The sequence below is a fragment of the Lutjanus erythropterus genome, chromosome 11, assembly GCF_056507025.1.
Source record: "Lutjanus erythropterus isolate fLutEry1 chromosome 11, fLutEry1.hap2, whole genome shotgun sequence".
Lineage (NCBI taxonomy): Eukaryota > Metazoa > Chordata > Actinopteri > Lutjaniformes > Lutjanidae > Lutjanus > Lutjanus erythropterus.
This window is the reverse complement of record NC_139327.1, coordinates 11,192,292-11,210,115: the sequence shown is the minus strand read 5'-3', so window position 1 is coordinate 11,210,115 and position 17,824 is coordinate 11,192,292. Positions and strand designations below refer to the sequence as shown.

The 17,824-nt window shown below is 39.3% G+C and overlaps 1 protein-coding gene across 1 annotated transcript; it reads left to right on the top strand.

Moving 5' to 3' along the window:
* The first annotated feature begins 580 nt into the window (after positions 1–580).
* On the top strand, positions 581–5,063 carry smfn (small fragment nuclease). Its single transcript, XM_084730784.1, has 7 exons — positions 581–951; positions 2,552–2,635; positions 2,716–2,793; positions 3,043–3,154; positions 3,255–3,363; positions 3,808–3,861; positions 4,612–5,063. Exons 1-7 carry the CDS (start codon positions 661–663, stop codon positions 4,733–4,735), a joined length of 852 nt encoding a protein of 283 aa, XP_084586910.1. The 5' UTR covers positions 581–660; the 3' UTR covers positions 4,736–5,063.
* Positions 5,064–17,824: the final 12,761 nt, after the last annotated feature.

Below are 17,824 nucleotides of genomic sequence, written 5' to 3'. Positions count from 1 at the left end.
ACTGACATTAAAGTGCAAATAAGGTGTTTTTAAGGAGACCATTCACCCCCAAAATCAAAAATATGTATTTTTCCTTTGCCCTACGGTGCTATTTATTTGGTGTGTGTTGCAGAGTTTTGGAGATATTGGCCGCAGAGATTTCTCCCTTCTTTCCAGTATAATAGAACTAGATGACAGTAGTCCTCTAGTGATTAGTTTAGAATTTTTTACACCTTGAGCACCACAAGCTGAGTGCCATTTAGTCCCATTACATTGGAGAGAAAGTATACAACTCTGCAATTCACGTGTCTGTGAAGATTCTCAGTCAAACTCGCACCAAAGAAGATGAATTAAGATTAAGATTAACTAACTACAGAGCAGGGGAAAAATATGTATTTTTGATTTTGGTGGGAACTATCCCTTAAACGGCAGCTGCATTAGCTGGAAGTATTAATTAAGTATATTTTCTAATTATTACATTATTATTAATTATACAAACATTTAGGGGACACTTTAGGGATACTTGTGCCCCCTAAAAGTTAGTATGTTAAAAATAAAAATGGATACAAAAATAGCTGTGAGGACTGATGTGTTTTAATCATTGACGGCGATGGGGTGGGTGTGTGTGTGTGATGGGATGAACTAGTTTTTACGACAGTTCAGATCGGAATACTTCCCAGCATGCCGGTGTGTCCGCGGATCTCGGCATGCAGGGCTCTGGTTACTCTGGAGTTTCTGTGCAGGAGAACTCAGCTCGTCCTCCGCACCAGCTGGGCAGCGTATCACCCACATAGCAGCAGTGTTTTACAGACACCCGGACCGCTCAGCCGGGTCACGACCCAACTAACGGCACCAGGACCGGGCCCCGACGTTACGTCCAGATTCGGGTCCATTTGTAACATCCAGGTGTCCAGAAAGATCAGCATGTCGTCCACCCCGATGTCCCAGAGGATGGTTTGGGTGGACCTGGAGGCAAGTCACATAGCTGAAGCACCGGCTTTTAGTCAGCTGTTAACGGTTTCAACTGTGTGTGTGTGTGCTAACGGCAGCTAATGCTACAAGAGGCTAACCACAGGGAGCTAACACACTCAGGAAATGATGCTGGTGTTCAGCAGTGATTCGCGGTATAACGTTTAATAACGGCCGTATGTGTTAACAGTAGGCCGAAGATCACACATGGAGTGTAACTAACAGTGAACTTGATTAATAAGGAGGGAAACACCGACATGTAGCGAACTAACGTCAAGTTACAAGTCGTCTTTAGCCGAGTCAAAAGACATGTTATTATGAGTGTGTTGAAGTTTTGTTCTGTCGTTCTGTCTTACATAACAACGTCAAAAGCTGTCAGTTAACATGTAAAACGTTAAGGGCGAGTTATTACATGCTAGCCAGCTCAGTGAAGTTGGACATGACTTAGCTTATATCTGTCCTGAAAACTGCTGCATCACGTTACAATGTTGTCAGGTAAGTACAAAATAACACTGAAGAACAGTATCTTTGTATCAGGCATTTTTTAAAAGCTGTAACACCTGCTACTTAAAATATCGGTGGTGAAATGACGTGAACAACCCAGCAGAAAGTAGCACATCATGAATGAGCGAAACACGCCAGGGAGATTAAAGGGACATTTCACCCTAAAAAGAAAAATGTATGAAAACAACATGACAATGAAGTACTGTAGTGCTGCACAGATGCCCTGGTCTACAAGCCTTGTTGCTGTGAGAAAACATGTTTGTTTGGTCCACACCCCAACAAATGTGATATCATCATGATTTGTATATTTTATTTCTGTAAAATTATTATTATTATTATTATTATTATTATTATTTGCAAAAAATAAGGATTAAGAATTGTGAATCATATCACGATATCTGTCAAAAATAATTAGGATATTTTATTTGTTTATTTTATTTATTTTTTTTAACCATATCATCTAGCTCTATCTGTAGTGTGGTTTTGGTGTGAGTTGCAGAGTTTTGGAGCTAACAGCCGTAGAAATTTTAGCCTTCTCTTGATTATAATGGCACTAAATGGCACTCAGGTTGTTGTGCTCAATGTGCTGAAAAATACACTTGATAGCAGTGTCTGTTTCCAGAAATCGTGAGCTGGTTATGCAAGATAATCCACAGACCACCTGAAACAAAATGCTGTTAAAATACACAAATGACTGGTAGATTTGCTTCATTAATTTTGCAACTGCGGCCACATTCAGCCCCAACAAAACATAGCAAAACATTTACTCAAACAGAAAAGGTGGTATGTTGAACACTCTATTGTGTATGCAAGTTCACTGCACCGCAATGCCTTTTCAATATGGCTCAAAGTGGTTGGTAGGAAGCCTTTAATTGTTTTTTAATGCCTTGTTCCTAAAATTGCCTCAGTGGCACCAGTATGCCATGACTGTTTCTGGATGACACACAATATGCTGCCTGCATACAAACATGGCAGATGGAGGCCTGCTACTACAAATTACAAAACACTATTTGTTACTTTTCAGTAATGATTCTGATGGACTCCAGATACATATTGGAGATCTGTCTTAGAGAACTATGTCTCTGTGTGTATTGTTTAGATGACCGGTCTCGACATTGAGAAGGACCAGATCATTGAGATGGCGTGTCTTATCACGGACTCTGACCTCAACATTTTGGCTGAGGTAATAAAATATAAACACTGTTGGACTGGCTCTTGTCTTTTACATGTCTGGTGAATTAAGCTCATGTTCTCTATTGGTAGGGGCCCAACCTGATAATTAACCAGCCAGACGAGCTGCTGGACGGGATGTCAGAGTGGTGCAAAGAGCATCATGGGAAGGTAAGCTGTCTTTGTGGTGAGGGGCTTGGAAGAACAGATAGGAAATCACACAGGCAGAAAATTATTGTTGACACCTGCTTTGACAGCAGAGAGCAGTGCAACAGTCTTTTTTGTGTCTAGGAAAAAGGATACGTATACTGGCAAGTTCGTTTTCCAAAACGGCAATGTGTTCCTTTAAAGAAGTGTGTCAGAGAAGGTGTGTATTGAAAGCGTTTAGTGGTGTATATAACTACTCTAATTGTGTCTCAGTCAGGACTGACCCAAGCAGTACGGGACAGTAAAATTAGCCTGGAACAAGCAGAGTATGAGTTCCTGTCCTTCGTCAGGCAGCACACTCCGCCTGGACAGTGTCCCCTGGCTGGTGAGTTGGTTTTCATCACCAGCAGCTGAACTGTGATTTTTGCTCAGCTAAATGGCTCCTCTTGTCTTGTCTTGTCTTCCCGCGATTCCTCTTCCCGCAGGTAACTCTGTGCATGCAGACAAGAGGTTCCTGGACAAGTACATGCCACAGTTTATGTACCACCTTCACTACAGAATCATTGATGTGAGCACCATCAAGGAGTTAAGCAGGTTGGTGTTTGTGTGAGTGCAGAGAGTCTGAGAGATTGTGACATTCATTGTAATGAGGCCTGTCTCTGTGAGTCTCCTGTTTGTTCAGATGAGATTGTATCGGTATGTCTGAATAAGCATTTGAACATTTTCCACATTTGTCTCTGGCCTGTCCTCTTTAAACCAGAGATAGAGCCATGATGGAAACACTCCGGAACACAATCTGTTATCATTAGATTTTTTTCCCCCCTAGTCCTTTCAGCCTGCCTAATCAAGGCCATCAAAGCCTTGTTATTTTCACAAGCCTCACTAATGATCTTCTCTGCCATTCATCACTTTGAATGTTAAAGGCCCAGTTTTAACATTCCATTGCTGAACAGGTTCTGTAACGCAGTGATTTAAGTATTTCTACTGAGCAGTCGATCAGAAGAAATCAAAGATAGTTCTCACTTTCATGACTTTCAGACGGTGGTTTCCAGAAGAATACAGGATGGTGCCTCACAAGAAAGCAACCCACAGGTAAACAATGATATGTTATATTTGTTGAAAAAGAGAAACAGAATCCAGTGTCAGCATCTGGCTTTTTGCTGATGATGACAACTGAGGGAGTTGAAGGGCCTGAAAAGTGACGCAATGGTTGCTGTGTTTTTGTTGGACAGGTAAATGATCTGGTTTGTTGTGTTTTTGGCAGAATTTGTTATTTTCCTGAACTATGTAGCCAACATGTGAATGAGACATTAGGTAGTTTGATATGGTTAGAGATGACAAGGGTGCTCCAGCAGTAGTCAGAAATGCACTGTCAGCAGCCTGGCAGGAGAGATGCTCCACAGGGATTTTATAACTGAACTATAGGAGGATGCACACCTTTAATTTCTCTGACTGTGTGAAAATCTGATGTTTTCACATCACAGATGACAAAGGAAGGCATTTGGTTTGTTACAAGTTTTGTGAACGGCCATTCTTGTTGCCGTTAAAACTGCTATTTGGCATTTAGAAATCCCCAGACGATCAGTAGACAGCAAGATCTCAGACTATATCCACTTTATTTATTTGTCTGGTCATGTTTTTGTGATACTGTCAATCTCTGAGACCTTAGTTATTACCTTGGGAAGTAAACTGTTAACATAACCAAAAGAGCTGATAGAAAAACGAAAATAAGGTCCAAGTTGAAATGATTCAGAATTATTCTCAATGTTTGGTCTGTGCTCCATTTTAGAAGAATATGCATATTACAAATAAAACAGTTAAAACTCTGATTTTGTCCTTCAGAGCCTTGGAAGACATCAGGGAGAGCATTAAAGAGCTGCAGTACTACAGAACCAACGTTTTCAAAGCCACCACAGAAGAGAAGAAGAGCAAGATCGTAGAGAACGGAGGCAGCAATAACAGTTAGCATACAAGAGTGACACAAGGAGCCTTCAGTGTTGCCACATTTCCTGAAGAAAGCAGTGTAATCAGTCAATGTGAATTTAGTTTCTATTCATATTCATCTGCCCAATGGTCCTTTATTTCAGTATTGTTCAAAAATTAAATGTTGAGGTTTCATCAATGGGAGCAAGGTTGTAAAGTTTAAAAGAGGAACATTTGAATATGATCTTTGCTAATTTACAATTTTGTATTTATTTGGACATCTCAGTCTGGGATTGACTCTCATTTTCCCTTGTTTTTAAAATGAAACCAAATAAACTGTGGTCCCTGGGGAGATGCTCCAGTTCACTTGTCACCGTGTCACCAGACAGCCCTTTGTTATTAAGTCTCCAAATCCACTACATTAGCTTTTCAAAGTCGAAGTGAGATTGCTGTGTTGTATTTTTTTTTCTTTACAAAATGGTATATTACATTCCTTTTTTCCTAACTGCCAAAACAGTAAACCATAAAATCATCAAGTGGAAATAACACATTACATTTACTCTCTTTACTGTGACAGAATAATATATGGAGCTTTTAAAACCACACACACACACACACACACACACACACACACACGGTTAAAAGCAGTCTTATAACATTCTTAGCTCCAGGCTAAGGGAACTTTCACACTGGCACATTTAAAAATTAGCTAACTCTGACTTTAGCCCAGGTGTTGCTTGCTCTAAATTTATGGGGTTATCCCTGAAAATCAATGAAACGCAGTGTGCCCAGTGTGAAACTGGGTTAAAAGCTGTTGTCACGAGTCGTTCTAGAATGTAAGCATTAGTCACTGTTACAACAGACACTTAACAGAAGTGCAGTGTGAATCGTATAGCCCTGGGCTTAGCTTAGCCCTGGGTTAGTGTATGTGTGTTTTTAAAATCAGGCTTGCTGCGTCAAAACTACTCACACAAGTATAATTTATTTTAAAAAAGTTACTTGGGTACATGTAACAGAGTAAACTTGTTACTGTCCATATCTGAATTTCACATGTATTTAAGTGATTTTTATATGAAGTCCTGTTCTTCACTTCATTTCAAGTTACAGAGTAAAAACAAAACTCATTTGAAAGTTATAATAACTAAACTGCATGAGAATTGATGACAACAAGATGACATGTTAATATAAAAAGTTCATCCATCAGCTGTGACTGTAACATGAACCATCACTGATGTAAAAACAGAGACTCTTGTGTCTTGTGTGTTGCCTCCTGAGAACTCAGAGTGCAATCTGCCCTTCAGGTACAATGGCTTGATCCTGGATGCTGTGGAGCAGGTCTCCCTGTGTGGCACAGCAGGCTGATGTCCCGCAGTTTGTCCAGCCTGAGTCCCATTTTTCCAATTTCATTTTCATGGCAGGACGTTACCCAGGAGCAGCCTTCAGTCCCAGCTGTAGAACGTCTTATCCGCTCACCTGCATCCAGTTGATCTGACTGCATTTGTTGATTATCCCACGATCCACTGCTCTTTAATCCAAAACACATATCTTCATTTTTATCATTACATTGTTATTTTTAAAAATGGTCTTTAATAACATCATCATCATTATACATTTTTGTACTTGTACTTAAGAAAAATTGGAGTAACTGTACTTTTACTTGAGTGAAATACACTGCCTGGCCCAAAAAGAAGTCACACAGTCTAATATTTCATTGGACTGCTTTAATTTTGACAATGGCACGCCTTTGCCATGGCATCGATTCGATAAGCTTTTGCAATATCACTATATATATCAATATATTTATTTCTGTCCAGAGCTGCATGAAGTTTTTGCCAAGATCTTGTATTGATGATGGGATAAACGGACCACTGCATTAAGTCTTCTCCAGCACACCCCAAAGATTCTCAGTGGGAGTGGATTCTCATTGGACTCTGTGGTGGACAATCCATGTGTGAAAATGATGTCTCATGCTCCCTGAACCACTCTTTCACAATATGAGCCAGATGAAACCTGGTATTGTGGTCTTGGAATATGCCCATGTCATCAGGGAATAAAAAAAGAAACCCTGATGGTAAAACCTGCTCATTCATTATATTCAGGTAGTGAGCTGACCTCATTTTTTGGGCACATAAAGTTGCTGAACCTCGACCTGAGCAACTGAAGCAACCCCAGATCATAACACTGCCTCTACAGGCTTGTACGGTAGGCACTAGGCATGATGGGAGTATCACTTCATCCACCTCTCTTCTTACCCTGATGCTCCCATCACTCTGGAACGGTAAATCTGGACTCATCTGATCACATGACCTTTTTCCATTGTTCAAGAGTCCAATCTTTGTGCTCCCTAGCAACCTGAAGTCTTTTCTTGCGATTAGCCTCACTGAGTGTTTTCCTTCAGGCTACACTAGCTGTTTAGTCCCAATCCCTACTTTCACTATTAAACATAACCATGAGTTCTACTATTGATTTTTTTGTGATTTGAATTCAACAAATGTTTAAGTGATCTCTGATCACCATCATTCTAGAAATTTTTTTTCTGGCCATATTTCTTCCTCAAATATGATGGTTCACTACTATCCTTTAATGTATTGGACAATTTTTAACCCAGTTTTAGTAGTTAGTAGTTTCATCAGTCTCCTTGGTTGTTTTCTTTGTTTGATGCAGGCCAATAATCCGACCCTTCTGAAACAGACTAACTTCTTTTCTACAACCACAGGATATGTCTTCTGACATGGCTGTTAAAGGAATGAGAAGCTACTCACTGCATCTTTTATTGTTAAATAACTTGTTGCCAGCTGAAACATATTAATCACTACAGCAGTTACCTATTTGCTTAGTTAAATCCAGGTGGTGACTTTTCTCTTTTTGGCCAGGCAGTGTATTTTATTAGTATTTCCGTCATTGAAAATCACAGTGGACAGAAAATGCACAAAGGTGTTGCTGGGATGCAGAGCGGCAAGAAGAACACTAGATGGCAGTGTGCACCTTGCAAAGATCTGAAGTGCAGCACAGTGGCTTGTCTTGCTTGATAGTGACGTAGAAATAAAAGATTGCAGTGCGAGAAGCAAAGGAGGACAGGTATCCACGACTGAGCTGAGACTAACATAAATCCAAAATGTCTAATGATGCAGAGGTATGATTCACAACTTATGATCAACAAAAGTGCTCATCCAAGCCATCCTTTAAATTACAAGGATCAAATTCCAGAGCTTAGTTCACATTGTACACATGATCATTTTTTCATAGACAAAAAGTGGTAATAGGTAGAAATGTAAAAATGTAACAGACAATTCACAGAATTACTTGCACTTGTCTGTCAACTGGTGGAAAAGTTGGAAACGACTTTACATCATTTACATAAACTTTGCTACATATGCGATCAGGTGCTAATATTTTTGTGCATTGCTAAAATTTTGCTGGTCACTTCTCAATGCTTGTCAGTGCACAAAGAAAGAAGAAGACATAAACAGGTCTCATTATAAATTACCTCACGTCACGTTGCATTTTTGGTGTTGTGGTTGAAGTGTCACATTGACTCATATAAAGGCCTCAGTCCTTGGAGTTGTTTCCGTGTAAATGGAACAAATGCACACCTTCATGCTGTGAGTGGAAGAGACAGCGGGCACTACTGGTCTACATTATGAGGCTTCATCAGTGTCACAACACAAATTCAAATACAGAGGGCACTTTAAAGGAACATTTCACCCCCAAATCAAAAATATATATTTTTCCTCTTACGTTTAATGCTATTTATGCAACCACATAGTTTTGGTGTGAGTGGCTTTGTGCTTGCGCTAAGGATACATTTGAAAAACTCGGTAGCGTTGCCTCTCTCCAGAAATCATGACCTGGTTACTCCAGATAATCCACAGAACTTGTTGTGAGCAGTTCCTTGGAGGAACTATTTACTTTCTCCTGAACTACACCTGCCAACCACATGGCACAGGAGGAAGTGTGCGTTGCTTTGAGCTTCGCCTTGAGCACCACCATCACGAGTGCCGTCCAGTTCCATTACACTGGAGAGAAGGCAGACGTATCTTTGGCCAGGCAGCTCAGTTTGTAGAGAGACCACCCTATGTACCAAGGCTGTGTGTTCTCTGCAGCAGCTGGCTTGGCATTGCTGCCTGTTATCTTCCCCTTTCCTGTCATATCTTCAGGTGTCCTAATAAAGGCCTGACCCCCCCCGCCCACACACACACACAGACATCTCTATAGCCGATATTTCCAAAAACCCAGCAACTCACACCACAGCTATCAAGATAGATAAATAGCACTACAGACCGGGGAAAAATATGTATTTTTGAGTTGAGCTGTCCCGTTCACAGAGCAAGCAGCAGGCTATTTAAGATCAATAACGTGACTGAAGACACACAGTGTAGAGTAAACACCATGTGCACCTCTCAGGCCAGACTGGATTAATTGAAGTCGTGATTTTGGAGAAAAAAAAAACAGCTGCTGGGATTGCTGTGTCCAAAAGATGCTTTGTTCAAGCAGCTTTCCCTTTGCAGATCAGTCTGGAACAGTGTTTCAAAGGTTAAAATTTCAGCTTGAATTAGCTGTGTGTGTGGGTGTTTGTGAGTTTGGGTGTGTCTATACATGGTATTGCAGTTTCATTGCTGACTCATCCCAAATTCTCTGGTCCTCATCCCGCCTCCGCCACTCTCCGCTGCCATTTCTCTTCTCTACTCAAACACAGATCGATGGGGTAGCAGACAACTTGTGCTTTTCACACACACACATTCCGGCACACGGCGCGAACATGTGACAGCCCTCAGACTCAATCTCAGCCTCCCAGATTTGAGTTAATCTGACAAGGCAGGTCATGAAAGGGAAGGCGAAAAGCCTCCGCTAACCCGACTTCAAAGTGAGGAGAGGATGTGGAGATGGATAGACAGTGTTCTGACCTGGACTGTGTGCAGCCATGCTGTGGTGTGAAAACTTAGTGGCCTCTTCCTAACCCCTGACGCGCAGCCATGCTGTCACTCAAATCTTTTTTGGATCTTTATTCTGTTCATTCTGTTCATTAACAGGCAGGTTGAGGCATCTGCTTACCTCGTATATTAAGATGGATCTCAGTTCATTAAAACTGAAGCTGTGGTTAAGTCACTGCATCTACCACCAAAAATATTTAAACCTGATGAGAGTGACTTCTTCAGGTATCTGATAACAACCTGCTGCAATTACAGAGGTATTGTCATTTGATACATTATTAGATGTAGTGCTTCAAAATGTAAGTCTAGAGGGAACATAAGGTGCTGAATCTTTTCCACACTAGCAGTGTGACCGGATTGGTCAGACCAAGACTAATAAATTTACATTATTTGTTGTATATTACTATATATTTATATTTACACACATTTTCTGATTCTTTTGTTCATTTTTCTTCAGCTCTAAAGACAAAACCAAGTGTTGCAAAAGCAAACACTGCTTACAAAAACTGTCTTATCTCTTTCCAGATTGTTTTTTTAACATCAAAATGACACACATACCACCATATGAACAGATCTCTCACTGATGTGCTCAACACAAAACACTACTATGAATATATTTTTTTCTTTTAAACTTTGTTCATTGGGCTTTTCAACAGACCATAGTTAAAAAGAACATTAAAAATACATATTTACCCCCTGGCCTGTGGTGCTATTGTATCCCTGTGTCAATATAAAGCAAAAATACATTTGAAAATCTCCAAACTCTGCAGCTCACACCTCAAAAATCTAGATGGATAAATAGCACTACAGGCCAGGGGGAAAATATGTATTTTTGATTTTGGATCAGGTGGTTTATGTATTCGGATTATAAGACAAAAATGCAATACAGATTTTTTTCTTTTTTTAATCATTTTACAAAATGCAGCATCTTGGAATACTTGTGTGTAACACTTACATGCTCAACTTGAGGAAATCAGGAAACATCGAGTAAGATAAAGGATTTTCTGTAAAATAAATAAATGAATGTGGCTTGTTTTTCAAAAAAAAAAAGAAGAAAAAAAGGAAATTAGGCTTCATCTCGCCTTCTACTTTGTTCTGACCGCAGCGCTTCATCTACATCACAAGCCATGTTCTTCATGGTTGAACAGGCAGGAATCTGAATCTTCTGGAGCGACGGATCCAGCTGCTGAGAGCCCTCCGTGTCAGCTTCACCACATGCATCCTCCATTGTCCTCTTCCTGTCATACAACTGCCATCACCATGCCCCCAAAAAACTCTTCAGCTGGGTTTAGGAATGGGGAACATGGTGAGAGGTATATAACTGAATTGTGGGTGGTGGTCAGTGAACCAGCAGAGGACCAGAGCAGTCAAGTGGAAACTCACTTTGTCCCAGATGACAACATATCTGAGCTTTGGTCTTTTTTATTGTGCTAAAGCTCTAATCTCTAAGTAAACTAAAATTCAACACATGTGAGGAGCAGTGGGTGACAATTTTTTTAAATTAAATTGCCATTGTAAATAAGAATTTGTTCTTAATGTCTTGACTGGTTAAATAAAGGTAAAATAAAATATATATATATTTGGTGTATATAAAAGGGAAATTGTGCTTGTAGTTTTACAGACTTGGTTTAGGGAGTAGATACACCAGGACAAAGGACCATTTGGACATTGCAGTCTTCTTCCTGTCCTGACTCCTTAGACTTTTGCCCCTGTACCCCAGCCCTCTGTATTGTTTTCACCTCCAGCCTGCCCCGACCCCCCTTGAAGCTCTGGCCCCACCCTTTAAAAATATCCCGTACAAAGGGCACATTTTGGATGTGATATGATGAGAGGTGTGTGACACATATCTAAAAAAAGCACACACTCCTCTCATACTATAATGCAGTAATAATAATATTGCATGTTAAGGTCATAGTAATCATTCATCCCCAGAATTGTAGAAACAGATAGAAATATATATGCTATTATGTAAGTTTTAGAGTATGAAAGAAACAAAAGGGAAAAAAACTTGAGGCTTGATAACAGTGGATCAGCTTGTCTTGATTGAAGATAAAGGTCTGATGTCTAAAATCTTCTTTTACAGTCTATGTAATTTTCTATCACACTAACCATATACTGTACATCACAATACAGTATTTGTTCTGTAAATTTAATTAAAGATACCACAAGAAACTTTCATATTTTAATGCTTTTGGAGGCCCCTGTCGACCAAAGTGTAAGTCCATAGTAATAACCACAAAATATAGCGTTAAAAACATACTACTCATGAAATGAAAATGTGCTCTATAAATAAAACTGCCCTGCCACTGACTCCTGGTTGATGACGCCTTCACGAGCTGTGACTGGGTTTCAATCTAATTATTAAGCATTCATGGTCCCAAGAGGATGAGTTCACTCTCAGGAAAGAGTCTGCTTTGAATTCAGTCACACTTTTCCTTAGCAGTGCTTGTGACGAAAAGCCTCCATGTATCCCTTCTAGAGATGTTAATGTTCAATCATTTATCGATTAATTGTTGTTAAGAATTTAACCTCTAAAAGATACATTATCTGACTATGTATGTTTTGCGTCCCATTTCTCTGAAGCTCATAGGTTTTCTCAAAGTTTGCTTTGATCTGCCTTGTTAACTGAGCAGCGTTAGACTGTGTTTCGTTTTCATTTCATTTGTTGAAAAAGGACAAGCAGACAGCCAATTCAAGTGAGAGTCTTATTGTTTTATTAATCTGTTCATTTAAATTTTTGCTATCCATGAATTAATGCTTTACATAACCAACAAATTGTTTAAATAAAGCTTAAACTGAGAAAAATGTTCAATAAATTATTTATTGTTAACATGTTCAATTATGGGTTAATGAAAAATGCACAAAATTTGCAACCCTAATCCCGTCCCTCTACCCCTGCTGCTGTGGCATGCACCACTGCAAAGTGCACTCAAACGTCACGTTTACCATGAAAACAAACACTGAAGTGTAATTAGGTGCATTCTGCTCCATGCACGCCTCTCTGTGTTCGACATAGTGTTTCATCTCTGCATCAAACGCGAGGCTCAGGCCTGTGACTTCTCTGCTGCAGTACAGCGGCAAAGCGATCGTCTCCGAGGTGCACTTGACAGAGCCATGCCCCTGCTTTGTGTATCTGATTACTCGAATTAAGAGTGGTGATTATGGGAGGGGAGCAGGCTGAGGGAATCAGGACACAACCTGCCATATGTCCCTGCATGCCTCAGAGAAAGCAGTGTTTGGAATCAGCAGGTTTTCAGCCTCTCAGCAAGCCTTTGATGTCTCTGTCTGTCTACATGTATGTATCTGAATGATACTACCCCGCTGTGTATGTCAGGATTTACACATCAAAGCTTTTCTGAAGATCTAGACTTTTATAAGTTTCGTTTGTATGAGTGACATTATCAAAATGATAATAAAAATGTGAAACTTTATCTTTCCGAGCAGCAGCATTTTTTTTTTTGTTTTAAAGCCATTTCATAATTATTATACCCCTCTTTATTATTGCTGTTTATTGCTCACCTACTAGTATGTAAGGCCAGCTCATCATTGCAAAACACATTTAAGCTTTTGGGCATATATTTTGCATCTATAATGAATTTGTTTAAGCCCTGATACAGATAAATCCCACCCCTGCAGGTGTTCAAGCAGAGTAGCAAACATAGCAGCTACAAAATACTGTCTCAAAAGCTAAAAGAGGAAATAATTTCACAACATGAGAAATTTAGTTGTTTCAAGATTTCCAAGACGCCTCCAAGTTCCAAGAGTCACAGCTGTAAGCATCATACACAAGTTTTAAGACTCGTGGTACAGCAGGAGACCTTCCTGGGTGTGGAACGAGAAGAGAACCAGATTTCTCCAAAGGGAATTAGACATTTTCAAGACTTGCAGGAAGGCATGATGAAGGCGGGAACTAAAGCGTCAGTACAGGTTATGAGAGGAACATGAAACATGCGAGATCTTCAAGCCTCGTCTACAAAAATTTGTACTATGACAGTATTTTGTGTTTTATGGAGTGATGAAACCAAACTGAACTGTTTGGACCCATTGATCAGCAGTGTCTCAGGGCATTTTGCTGCTGCTGTAACTTGTAAATGTGATGCCCTCTGTGCGTAAAGCCAAGCCAATCGTCCCTGGAATGTAGTCGAGTGGCCACCTCAGTCATTGGGTTTGAATCTAGTTGAAAGTCAGAAACATAATATATATATATATATGAGAGGCGTTCCCAGGCCAGGGTGGAGACATAATCCCCCCACTTACTCCTCAGTCTGCCCCGTGGCCTCCTCCCAGCTGGACCAGCCTGAAACACCTCCCTATGAGAGGTGGCCAGGTGGCGTCCTTATGAGATACCCGAACCACCTCAACTGGCTCCTTTCTACGCAAAGGAGTAGCGGCTCTACTCCGAGTCCCTCATGGATGACTGAGCTTCTCATCCTATCCTTAGGGGAGATGGCAGCCACCCTCCTGAGAAATCCCATTTCGGCTGCTTGTATCCATGATCTCGTTCTTTCGGTCATGACCCACCCTTTATGACCAAAGGTGAGAATAGGAACAAAGACCAACCAGTAGATCAAGAGCTTTGCCTTCTGGCTAAGCTCTCTTTTTGTCACAATGGTATGGTAAAGTGAACGCAATATTGCTCACACTGCTCTGATTGATGTATACATATATATATATATATATATATATATATATATATAATAATAATATATGCATGTACATATGTGTGTGTTTGTGAGTTGAATGAGACCTAATATATTATGCCTTGTATTAATTATTTAAAAATTGTTTAGATTTATTGATGAGAGCAACATTATGAAATAATGCTATTAAAAAGAACTGAAAGAATATTTAACTAAAAGATGGAGTATTCAATAATTTATGATTCATCCGAAGGGAAGACATTTAATTTCAAAATATATTTTTAATTTCAGTTTGGACTTGGCCTTTCTGTGTGGAGTTTGCATGCTGGCTTACAACTGGAGTTGGTCCCCGGGTGCTGCAGGAGCTGCCCACTGCAGAGAATGAATTTGGCTGCATAAATGTGATTTGCTTTGAATTGGTTTACATCTGAAGTTGCTTTTAAGCCTTTTTCCTCCGCTGTGACAAATTCAGTTATGTCTGTCTGATATAGAAGATGTGGGTATGTGATTTTTTTTTTCTGTGAATTTCCCAGAGATCACTTTTCTATTTTTGTAGTTGTCTTCAATGTGCGCCTTCAAATATGTCAAATGAATGAGTAGCAGTTGTTCTCATTGCGCAGACAGTGACTCTGATCACAGCACTGACAAAGTTATCTATGTATCTGTGTACTGCAGCTGTTTGTAGGAGAACAGAGACACTTTTGTATGCTGATAAATATTCATGACTTCAACTTATAATAATACACATGAAGGAATATTTCAACATGTATTACGTACATAATTTAGGTGCAAGTACAGGCTTTAAATTAATGATTTTCAATATGGTTAATACATGATTGATTTTTGGTTTTCTTGGTTTGGTTGTATCCACTTTGACTTTATTAAATTTACTGCCAGTGATATGACTCTCAACTTAAAACACCAAGTCAGTTAACAAAGTAAAACATGAAACATGTTTAAGAATGTAAACCTGTCCTATTGATCAGTACTTTCAGGGATTAATCACAAAGTGCACAGCTGTAATTATCTAGACAATCAGGCATATCAAAGCAAAAATACACAAAGCAAAGCAGGAGATCAACCTATGCAAATGATACAAACTAACATTAAATTTCTAGCCACAAAAGTTTGATTCAGTACAGTCAGATGGCTGAGAGGACATCTGTATATTTTTAAATGGTCCTGCATGCCTTTAGGTTGTAGAAAGTCCTCTTTATAAATAGATGCTATATTATAGATGCTTGTATGAAAGTCAACCAGACTGAAAACTGAAAGGACGGAAAGAGACTCTCTGAGCATTATAAGGAATCACCCGTCAAGTGTCAAGTGCACAATAAGACTTATAACAAGCTGGAATAAAGAGGCAGCTGAACGGACTATGAACAGATAAATCACTGTTCAAAACTGTTCAATCTAACCACTGAGTGGACTGCAGAGTGCCCAAAGAAAAATATACTTAGAAACCAGTCACACTACTGTGGCTGAATACTGATCTCCACGTTTATGAACTGGAAAACAAATTTAAAATCAAAGAGTGTCTTCCTCTCCCTCACTCATTAGAGATGAATGAAGGCGATAGCTGCACTGACAATTCCCCTTTATTTAAGATAATTACTAAACACCAAGCACTTTGAACTTTGTAAAATTTTTGTCTATCTTACTGAGGTTTTATAAAGGGGAAAGCTTTTCACTGTTGTAATTATACTGTTTGTGCTGTAATGTTTAAGCTGTTCTTTTAACACCGTAAAAACCTAGCAGTTCATTTACATACTTTATACTTTACTTTAAAACAGGTACATTAAAAAACAGTGGTGGACAGTAACAAAGTACATTTACTTGAGTACTGTACTTAAGTACATTTTTTGAGTATCTGTACTTTACTTGAGTATTTATTTTTTTTTTTTTTTAACTTCTGACTTTCACTCCACTACATTTCAAAGACAAATATTGTACTTTTGACTTCACTACATTTCTAGGAAGGTTGTTGTTACTTTTTGACTGAGCACATCCTTGAAGTTAGCTGTAGCTGTTTTTTATTTTCTAAAATATAATTGGTCACACACTGTGTTCCTCACAGAAAGAAACCAATCACAGTAGCTCCTCTCAAATGGGACTGATGTAAAAGCAGAAATATGTCCAGGTGCACTAACAAGCACAAGCAAGCTCTCCCTCTGTCATTCAAACAAAAAGCAGTAATGGTGACGGCAGGAGAAAGACAAAATTAAATCTCAAGTTGTTATTATAATTATTAATTATTCCAGGTAGCTTTTAAAGTTGGATTGTTTTTATCGGGGTGAAAAATACCACATAATTCATGTATATATACTGCCTCTGAAGACAGAAAGAAATCTCAGTTATTTAACAGACTTGGAGAACAACTTACAGTTAACTTTAATCTGCTTTTATGCAGTGATTTTAATACAGTTACATCAGAAAATGACAATAACTGTCCTTTTTGTTTTTGATTGCATTTCTATGCTGAAGTTTTTATAGGTGTTTCTATAGACTTTGTGTAGCAGAGTGGTTCTACAAGCAGGTCAGTGCATCATTAGATGGTTTCAGAGAGTTACGAGGTTCTGTAAATGCATCATGAAATACAGCATGTATTGATATTGGAAAATGTACTTTGTAATTTGTACTTTTGAATACTTAAGTATTTTTATAACCAAGTACTCTAGTACTTTAACTCAAGTAAAATTGTAACTGAGCGACTTTCACTTGTAGTTGAGTAATATTTGACCAGGAGTATCTATACTTTGACTCAAGTACTGGGATTGAGTACTTTGTCCACCACTGTTAAAAACACAATATATCACATCCAAAACACATTAAAAAGGCATTTACATAGTTACACAATGGAAACTATATTAAAAAAAAAAGCACCAGGTGCTGATTAAGATACTTTATGGCAACAGGAATAAATTATTTTCTGTGGGTGGTTTTCTTTGCACAGCAGACTGTACCTTTGCTCTGATGGCAAAGGTATAGAGTTAAAGAGGTTAAAAATGTATTTCATAATTTAATGTCATACAATAGTTTGGTCAAAAAGACAATATTAAAATATTTGAAAGTACTGTATATTTTGTTTGATTTATGTTTCTCAGTACAGACGAGTGAAGGTAAGAGCTGCATGTGGTTGTCTTCCTTCATCCTTCCCTCTTACTATTCCTCTTCATTTAACAATAACAGGTGATTCTGAACCTCTGACCTGCAGTGACAGGCGTTGAGAGCTGCACTCTGAGCTCTGCAGCAGGTTGTTCAGCCTCTCTCCCGACTGACACACTGACTCACTGTCACATGGTCGCTTGGAAATAACAACAGCGCCAACAAACTGCTGCAGCAGTCCAGCTGTCAGACACACCAACGAGGGCAGGTCTCCTTCTGTCTCTGCTGTCCCTGCTGTCTATCACCGGTCATTATAGCATTTATCTCGGTGATACAGGCCGTCTGACAGCCTGTCAATCACCTGTCCACCTGGCCTGTGTGTGGGTGGACAGTGTTGGCCACTCAGCTCTTCGCAGTGAAAGCCAGTGGTGCTGTGGTCACCGCTGGAAAACAGTG